Here is a 9,866-nt window from a genome sequence, read left to right as displayed (position 1 = left end):
GCAGCATGGATATTGCATTCCAAGGTTTAGACAGTGTCTCTTTCAGAAAGACTGAGTTGCAGGCTGACAGGAAGTTGTATGCAGAAAGAAGCAGGAAGTTATTTTGAGCCGCAGGCTAAGACGAGGCTTGAACAATGTAACAGATAGCTTTATCATTTTATATTAAGGTTTTAGTAGAGGTTCTTGATTAAAACATTTATTTAGTAGAAGACATACACATAGTCTCAGTGAGCTTCTGGTCTGGTAAAAGGTCAGAAGTGTAAGAGGTGACACAAAGAGCATGTGAGGTCAACACACACACACACACACACTTTAAATTAGATTTATTTAGAGGAGAGGTTAGTTATGTTTGGCTGTAACTGCAAAATTGTCTTGGTAAAAGAGGAACCGTTTCTTGGTGTCTCGGCAAGAAAGAGGAACAAGACAAGAACTGAAAGGTAGACAGGAAGGGCTAGCCATGAAAATAGAAGATGATTTTCTAGGTGAAAAGTCATGATGCTGATCTGATCTATGTATAAAATGTATCTGTGACGTATGAAGGGGCGTCACTAAATAAACCCTGATGCTATAAAATATCTGTTCATGCTTTGAGTAAGTCGAAGACTACTTCCTGTCTGCGTACAGAGTTTTCTTCCCACGCGTGTATTCATTAAAATCTTCGTTTGACTTCACCCGGCCGGACCAGTGTGGTTATTCTTCGATCACCTCTTGTACCCTTCCTCAATATTGAATCTTAACAAGGCGCTGCACCTCACACCACAAATAATAAACCTGGCAATAAGGGCTTATTTTCTTATCCAGTCACCTTAATCTGCACTGCACTCCATGCAGTTTCTTTTTGTTTTCTGCTTTGTGGCCGTCACTATCGCTTCCTTTTTCACCTATCTGGTTTAAAAAAAAACTCCACTTACTGTTGTTTGTTACTATAGAAATGTTCACATAAAGCCAGGAATGCACTCTGACATTAAGTATCACAATTTTATTACAAAAATTAAATTCTTCATCTCTCAGTTTTGCCATGCTTGGAGCATATAACAATACAGTAAAAAACCCAGACCCGGAGAAGATAGTAAAGCAGATTTCAACAATGCTTTCACAGCACTCTGTCATTCATGCTGTTACTATACAGTTACTGTAACATTCCTAATACAGAGTAGTACAAACACCTGCCAAAACACGTCATGTCAGATAACAAACTGTAATTAAATCACGTTTACCAGAAGAACAAGAAACTCAACCCAGCTCAGAGGGGAAAAGAAAAAGAAAAAACAGAAACCAGTAAACATTGAATTTGCAACTGAAAACATACCGAATGTGCTGAATATTTGTACCAGCCCAAGGCACCCAGGCTTCTAGCAATGTTGGCAAGTTAACGACATTCTTACAGAAACACTTGAAGCGAACGATGATTACAAATCGACTTGTACCACAGTTTGACTTTGCAGTGTCCTTCAACGTACCCTCCTCTCCTGGCATTCCTCTTCATCAGTCACAGTGCAAGTTCCGGAGGGGCGGGGCAAAGTGGAGGAGGAGGGAGGGTGGCAGGGAGGCATGGGAGGAAGGGAGGGGTCACGGGGAGCTGTACCGCATCAGACATCACTTTACAGCGCCAAACACTGACAAGAATTGGACGGACAGCGTAATCTCCCACTCTCCTGAAGGAAGGGTGGGGGCGAGAGTGGTTATGTAATTCCTCACTTGGATTGTGAATTGTCCAAACGTAAGGCGCAGATTGCCAGTTGCCAGTCCAAGACGAAATAAGCCAAACGAAAAGCTTAGATGTGCTTTCAACTGAATGTCCAAGAAAGAAAAAGGATAATAGCAATACTTTCTCACTGAGGTTTCCAAGATGAAATAGATTCTTTTTTTTCCCTCAAGATGAAAAGCGTTGTTTTGCAACATGGATACCTAAGAATGGTGGAAATCCCAGATTTAAGCTTACTTATAACTCAGATAGTCTCTAACAAACGTCAAATGAAGACAAGAACGACAAAAGCTCAGAAATACAGATAGGCCTTTCTTCAGCGGTGAGATGCAGTTCAGTTGGCTGAACGGCAAGGCTCGAAGGTCCATTTGGTCGCTCCGCCAAACACTTCGATGTTGCTCTCTGTCCAGGAGAACACATCGCCAGTCGATGCTTTGCTATTGCAGGTTGCCAAGTTATAGATCTCGGTGATAGAAAGTTTCTTATTCCAGATATTTAAGTTTGCCAGCTCACCAACAAAGGCTTGTGTGGCATCAAAGCCTCCTCCCAGCGTGTCCTGTGAAACAAAGGGATGTTAAGCATTTCACTTGGGGGTTTTCACAGGACAGTTGCAAGGTTATCCAGACTAGTTAAGGTTTATAAGATGAAAAAACTCGGGGCTTTAATTTGTACAAGAAACACACTCTTGTTTAAAGTGGGATCCTCTTTATGGAGGACAAAAAGTGCCAGGATCCAAAAAGAAAGAGAGAAAATTGATCAAATGTAATCTTGAAAATAAATAAATGTATGCCTTTAATTTGTTATAACTAATGATAGTTTCAGTTTATTTGTTAGTTTGTTTCAGTTTACTTCAGACACTTATGTTAAATTATGCAAATAACGGGCTGAGGGCTTGGCAAGTTTTGCCATATAGTTGATCACTGGCAGGCTCACACACACGAGAAAACTACACTAACATTAATGAATAAAATGGGGGGAAATAAAGTTGAAAAAGGAATTAATTCAAGCTAAAGACAAAATTAAAACAAAAACAATTAAAATAGAAATATCTTTTGTCCCATTTTAGGAATTAAATTATGCCTCCTTTTCTACAAATTCTTGCCATTTTTTATCTTCCATACTCCTGAAAATACTTGATCCAGGTAGAAAGCCAAAACTGCAGCTGGATTTCATTTAAGAATATGATTGCAGTATGGAGGATACATCTTGCTTAGTTTTCTCTGTAAAATAGATCTCAAATTATGCTTCTCTATCAAAATTCATGCCTTGCACACACTGGAAAGCATTAATTGACCACCTCTGCAGTGCCCCCATGGTCTCATTTCATAAATATTGCCACTTTTAATCTTTGTTCAAATTTAATCACATAATTGGTTGAGAATTATTTCCAAACAGGTGTAGGATTAAATGTCTAAAAATTAATATCCACCTGCTCTTGTCCCAGGACCAGCACACCCTCTGGTTTGATGGGGTGGTATGGTGCCAGATTTTCCCCGCTGCCCCGCTTCACTCCGTCCTGGAAGGCCTCCCACATCCCGTCACGGGTGGTCCACGTGATGCAGAGGTGATGCCATTTTCCATCATTGATGAGGAACGGCAGTTTTGCAACCTGGAGCAAAGACATTTCGTAAGTTCCATTGTTCAATATGTCTTCCACACTTTGGTAGGACAGACTCGGCACATCGTGATGCCTTCCTGCTGAATCATTTCCCCCCATATCACATATCTCCTCGTCTTCTATAAAAAGGTTGCTTCTGTTTCAAACAGCACCTATTTTAACTCAGCCTCCTGTTGTGTTACAGAGAAGCTGTCAGGTTACCCTGACTCATCCAAGCAGAAAGTATTGCAGCTTTCCCCAACTGTAAATTACTATTTTGATGTGTTACATACACTTCCTGCAAAGGTGAGAAACGTGTGAATTCACTTTGCTTCCAGGATAATAGCTTTTTCATTACCTTGTCATTGATGAGAATCTCCATGGGGTTGTTCCCCCACTCAATCAGCACCAGTTCATTGGCCTGTCCTGGAACTGCATAGGAGAAGGGGGTGCCCACCCCAGGCGAAGCATTGGACTTGATCCACAGACACACGGTGAAGGAGTACATCTCAGGAAGGCTCTTCTTTGCTTTGGCGTACATATAGTTGGTTCTCAGGGGGAAAGTGATCTGGAACTTATCTGTTGGTCGGGTGTCTTTGCCTGTTGATGAGATTACTGTTAGTTAAAGCACTAGTAGTGAGCATTTTATTCATATGTCTAGAGATAAATTACAGGAAAGCTGAACATCCATACGCCTACATACATTTTGTAAAACTATGGTACATGACAGAGTCTTTGAAAAGCAAAAGAAGCTGAGGGCTGACTAGTTTCATACAATCTTTTCCATCATGGTTCTTTGCACCATTGCGATCCTGTGATATTTTGTGTAAGATGGCTCTGTCTCCTCCCTCTCATTCGGTCTAACATACGCACGCGCGTTTGCACGTGTTGGAATTTGAACCGACCGTGGATATTTGCTCCAAAACGCGCCGGTGCGAGGCGCGCGACGCAAAGTTTCACTAATCCCCTTTGCAGAGGCTCATATACAAGCTAGATCTTCAGATTCTTTGAAAAACAAAAACTCAGCGAAGCAAAAGTGCAAACAGAGCCTGAGATATGCAAAGCAATGCAGCTCCCCTCACCACTCTCTCATATCTGTGCGCAATGTGATGGTTGCGGTAAAAAGGTTTCACATTGCCGCTGCTACCTGTTTGGGGTGGGGAGTTTTCTAAGGGACGTTACGTCCTTGAGCGTGAAACACAATTAAATTACATCTAATCAGCTTTTAAATTGCCGTGGTTCGTTTTACTGCCGTGAAAGCAACACGGGGTCGAGCAGCTTTAAAGTCCCGTGCCCGTTGAAATCCAAACGCACCTTTCTCCAGGTCTGTTATCCGGTGGTGCAGAGAGGTGAGCGTGGACTCCACTCTGTTCCGCTGCTCGGTGTCATTCCTCGGTCCGGATTTGGTCTCCTCTAACGTGTTGACCCGGGACAGAACTTGCTTCTCCATGTCATCTATCTTGTTTTGCAGCAGGTCTTTCAGGCTGTTTGCTTGCACGGTGTTATTCCCCCGGCTGTACTGCTGCATCGGACAGAATGAGACAGAGAGGGGGTTAAAGAAGTGACAGGGAAGACTTCTTTTTCTTTAAAGTCCCTGGAAGCTGTTTACTCTACTCACTGCCAAGCGCAGAGCTTTATCTTAAACGTGCTATTCGCTTGATTTTATAGGCTGCGGAACATTTCACTTTACACGGAGCTTCTCTCCAACAAACAGATAAATATGTTAGAAAACACATGTGGCCCCAAGTACAAGCTGCAGAAAGCCGCAGCAACACACAATCAACGAGTTAAAGAATATTATCCTTTAATCTAATTAACTATGGAGGCTATTTAATTAACTTTTGATCTTGTCGGCAAATCACTCGCTCTGCTTTCCTACCTCTAGATTCTCCAGTCTCTGTTTGAGCGTCTGTAAAGTCTGTCCCAGCTGGGCCAGAGTATCCGTAGTGCCCCGAGATACATCCCCCATCGTGTTCTTCGACCCCGGCCGCCGACCGCCAGGTCCTGCGGCCGCAGGGAGGCTCTGGCTCTCGCAGCGGCTCAACTTGGATGTTAGTTCCCTGATTGTCTCCTTTTGGTTCACAATGGTCTCCTTTTGCTGCAGCACCGTCTCCCGCAGTTGTATGATAGTGCTCTTCAGGTCTTCCGCCGGGCCGCTGTTTTGCATCGTAGCTGTGCACAAGTCCATATCCTTGGGCACTGACGTGCAAATAAACTGCGTCTGTCCGAAGTCTTGCCCGAGGCTCTCCACAACAACCAGGCAGGAAAGTAGAAAAAGTTTCCACGAGAATCCCTCCATGGTTCCAGTCATGCGTCAGGGATTGAGTGTGAGAGAGAGTGGTGTCTCCGAGATTTCAGCACCACGGAGCTGTCCACTGAAGCTGTGAGACTTGCGCTGCTGTGTGCGGCTTATATAGCGGACAAACCAGCGCAGATTCACTGCATCACTGAGGGGAGGCAGCGGGTTCTGCCAAGCCCACAGAGTCCAGCCCCTTATTTAAGGTCGTATTCACTCTGTCCTAACACTTACAGTGGCAGAGAGTGCGTGTACACCACAAAGTGAGATGAGATCGGGGAAGAAGAAGAGGAGGGGATGCAAAACGTTTCACGTGAAGTCTCAATCACTTGTCTTCAGTCTACTGCTAACAAACCTTCAGAATAACGTAACGTTAAATAAAGGGTAAAACCAGTCTCCAGTTTTCTGTCACGGTTGTGATTTGATCTTAAATTAAAATGATTGAAATAACAGAAACATTATTTTCACTATTTTAACCGTTTATTGAATAAAAAAAAGGATGAAGTGATGATATGTAATGTGTAAATATCTCTAACTCTCGAAACCTTGTTCATTAACATTTATAGTTTCTGGGCAGTAAGAATATACATAAACAGGTGACAGTATATTAATTAATAGTAGAAACATAAGATAAGAAACAAAAAAAACACAACACTCAGTCAAATAGAATTTCTGATCCGTTTTTAATGTCTTTATTTGAGGTAAAGGAATCTTTTTCTGGAAAGTTAAGCTATTCCACATTTTTGACCAAATATCATTTTTACTTTACTTTAGAGCTTAATACGATTTTAGTAACAAATTTTGCATTTCATTTACTTATATAACGGAGGATGTTTTTATTGAACAATATATTATTTTCCTTTTAAAGCCTTAAGTTTAATTTTGAGTGATCTCATTTTATTTTAATTATCGCATTCTTTCTTAACTGTGACATCAAAGTTAAAGATTATTGAATTTTGTTAAACTGCAGAGAAATTAAAAGGCTGAGCTGAGCTGTACAAAGGACACGTCTCCACTCACTTCAGCACCCTGTGCACCATACAACTGTCTGCGCTTCACGCTCATCCAATGCGCGTTTGTGAATGCAAAATTATCAGTCCACCTTAAATGAAAACAGCTCCCCATCCTTCAGAAAAGTCTGTCCCACGGTTAGAGACCCCACCACAACCTCTCATTTTCTCACCCGCCCTCTCTCCCTCCCTCTCTCCCAATCTGTCTTTTTGGCATGCACGCTGGCGTCGTAAAACCGACTCCACTGGTGTCCAGAAATGTACTCCACGGTGCAGGTTCTTCAGTGACTTTAAAGTATAACAGCCTTGTTCACATCCCTAAACAACACGCTGTCAGAGTGTATTTTCCTTTTTGTTCACTGTAACAAAGTGTGCACCGCAGCAGCCACTCGGAGCCTGACAGAGACGCGCTTTGGGCTCGTCTGATGTGATGATAGCAGTTATGTTAAATCTCACCACTACAAGAGCGGAGGCGCTAAAAGGAAAGTCAAATGTTTCCAAATAATTAATCAGACTGTTGCGTAACCACCCCCGCGGCTCTCACACGAAAAAATAAGATGCACAGCGAGCAACACTTAGCACAGATCATGTTGCGATACCAAAACGCGAGTGATACGTGCAGGGTGAGGATGAGGGTTTAAAAAAACAATCACGTGCATCCGGGACTTTCCACTTTGGCATTAGAAAATTAAATGATATTTATGCAACACAAGCAGGTTTGTTCTCATGTATGAAACGAATTTGTTTCTTCACACCAAGTGTGGAGGGCTGAACTGAAGTAATGAATACATACAAAGATAGAGTACTGTGCACAAATCTGGAGCCACTCCCCCTGTCTTTACATTTTGTTTCCAAAGAGCCAGACTTACCTATAACTTTTAAAGTGGTCTTGAGCAAGTTGTCACCCATTTTCACTCCAGTCCTTTTACTTAATCACTTTCAGAGGATAATTTTCTTTGTTAAACTACTTGATACTTAACTGACCTACGACTCATTCAAATAGGAAAAATCATAAAGAAAAAAAGCTCAAGCAAACACCTGACACAGGACCTAAGAGATGTATCTGGATCTGCAGATGGTCAAGCTATTGTTCACTAAAGCAACATAAGAAATAGCCTCAGTGGAAGGATGGCTGTCCAGAGGCCATTCTAAGAGACGGGTAAAAAGGAGAAAATGCTGAGGTATGGCCAATTACACACAAGATGGAACAGAAATCTGTAGGAACAAGTCTGATGGAGGAATGAATTGAAATGTAATTTTTTTTTTGGTTCAAAGCCTGTATTTGTATAGTGCTTTACTAGTCCCTAAGGACCCCAAAGCGCTTTACACATCCAGTCATTCACCCATTCAGACACTGGTGATGGCAAGCCATCCTGGGGCGCACTGACAGAGGCGAGGCTGCCGGACACTGGCGCCACCAGGTCCTCTGACCACCACCAGTAGGCAACGGGTGAAGTGTCTTGTCCAAGGACACAACGACCGAGACTGTCCAAGCCGGGGCTCGAACCGGCAAACCTTCCGATTACATGGCGAACTCCCAACTCTTGAGCCACGATCAATATTTACAGAAGATTTTGGGAGAAAGGAACAACAGTGAGTGTCTAAGTTTCACGTATTAAACATGGTGGAGGCCCTGTCTTAATTTGGGGCTGTATTTCAAACAGTAGTTTGGGGGTTTTGTCAAATTGGATGGAATTATAAACACAAAAAAGTACCATCAGACTTTGATCTGCCATGCAATACCGTCCGAAAAGCTTCATTTTCCAGCATGACAATGATCCCAAACACAATGCCAATGCAATAAAAGTATTTCTGGATGGGAAAAACCAGAATGGGAACACTTATCAGTCATGGATCGTCATGATTTCATGTGGATAGATAGATTGAATTCTGGCAGTTTGGTCGTTCAGAAAAAAAAACTACTGAAACTAAGCACACTGAAAGAAGAAAAAGTTATGTGCATCGACCGAGGTTAGTATGTGTAAAGACACAGAGGCGAGTTTAACCTTTGTTATCACAATTATTATCAACTATATAGGCTCTCCTTAATTTGCATTTTAAGTGAAACTCGGGGTCTTGATGACATTTTTTATTAAATAAAAGGATCATCTTAGAAGCTCACTATTTTTGAAACTATCGTGTGAGTAAAAACAAGCCCAGTCTCGCACCTGAACGCCCCTCGCTGCCTTTTCCCACATCTGGTTAGAACACCGGGTCACAACCATCGACTAACTAAACAAGAGTCCAAACGCACAAGTCGCAGGTTTGCTTTCCAACCCGCCTGCTCCGACACAAATATCCGCTCCGTCTCTGTCGCATCGGTGTAGTTGAGCTCTGCGTAAAACGCAGCCTTTTTAAGCAGCCTTTAATTTGAACTCTGCTGCATTTCAAGAGGTTTTTTCAGACTTTTATATGACGCCGCGGCAGCCGCCGGCTAAGGTGGGATGAAAATTGACCCAACAGTCCCCTTTAATTTGTTTAATTATCGATCCAACGCGTTGTAATCAGCAAGGTGCCAAGCTGAAGGAGAGAAAGAGCAGATATAACAAATGGTTAATGGCAGGGTCTAATTGCTGAGTTGCAGGACAAGCAGAGTAACAAATTCTCCTTATCTCAGCACATGCACATTAAAGACCGAGCGCTTATTAGCGCTCAGAGTGAGAGTGGCTGCGGATCAACAAGTAATGCCTCATTCAGTGTTTTCAGCCACCAGCAGCGACGCAGTGCTTGTTTACCAAATGAGAGCAGATTGAGCAGCTTTAAAAGCTCTTGATGTGCAAGAGTTAATGTTAATGACGCTGCTTCTTCCCATTGTACTGAGAGGTTACACTAGAAGAGACGACTGCTTATCACATTTATCTGTTCAGTATTCATCTCCTGTCCCACGCATTAAACCATTCTGCAGCACCATATGTTCAGCTATGATTCCCCCCATCCTCGCTGTGTGCCTGCCACTTACTCTGCTGCAACTCCCATAAAACTGATTTAACTAGCTGTCCAGTTAGTTTTTCATTGAGCTTACCAAAACCTACGAAACTGTAGCACGTGGAATTAGTTTTTTCTGTTACTTTATACTTCCTGAAAGTGAAGCATTTAGATGGAACTTGATATTTCACAGCTAGATTTACATCTTTTCTTCAGTTTTTGAAGAGGAGTTTTGACCCATTCTTCCTTGCAGCTTGCTCTGAGCACAAGGTCAGATGTGGCAGTGCATGAGCCAGCAGACCAAGCTGGACTCCAGGGGCCGGTATGGAAAAG

General features: G+C 42.6%; 1 protein-coding gene across 1 annotated transcript; it reads right to left on the bottom strand.

Moving 5' to 3' along the window:
- Positions 1 to 964: 964 nt before the first annotated feature.
- Positions 965 to 5,698, bottom strand: LOC113023614 (neuronal pentraxin-1-like). Its single transcript, XM_026169802.2, has 5 exons — positions 5,182 to 5,698; positions 4,617 to 4,824; positions 3,661 to 3,902; positions 3,135 to 3,314; positions 965 to 2,261 (listed from the first exon to the last, which is right to left on the bottom strand). Exons 1-5 carry the CDS (start codon positions 5,611 to 5,613, stop codon positions 2,040 to 2,042), a joined length of 1,284 nt encoding a protein of 427 aa, XP_026025587.2. The 5' UTR covers positions 5,614 to 5,698; the 3' UTR covers positions 965 to 2,039.
- Between the last annotated feature and the right edge of the window lie 4,168 nt (positions 5,699 to 9,866).

Source organism: Astatotilapia calliptera, chromosome 6 (assembly GCF_964374335.1).
Source record: "Astatotilapia calliptera chromosome 6, fAstCal68.1, whole genome shotgun sequence".
NCBI classification, from domain to species: Eukaryota; Metazoa; Chordata; class Actinopteri; order Cichliformes; family Cichlidae; genus Astatotilapia; species Astatotilapia calliptera.
Note: the sequence above shows the minus strand (reverse complement) of the source record. Positions and strands in the feature narration are given on the sequence as shown.

Bases quoted from the DNA above. Each gene is read 5' to 3' on its own strand.
- LOC113023614 (XM_026169802.2), bottom strand. From the start codon at position 5,613: ATGACTGGAACCATGGAGGGATTCTCGTGGAAACTTTTTCTACTTTCC. The intron at 4,825-5,181 runs GTAGGAAAGCAG...TGTCCGATGCAG, and splicing joins AGAGACTGGAGAATCTAGAG to CAGTACAGCCGGGGGAATAA. The intron at 3,903-4,616 runs GTGCGTTTGGAT...TCTCATCAACAG, and splicing joins GATAACAGACCTGGAGAAAG to GCAAAGACACCCGACCAACA.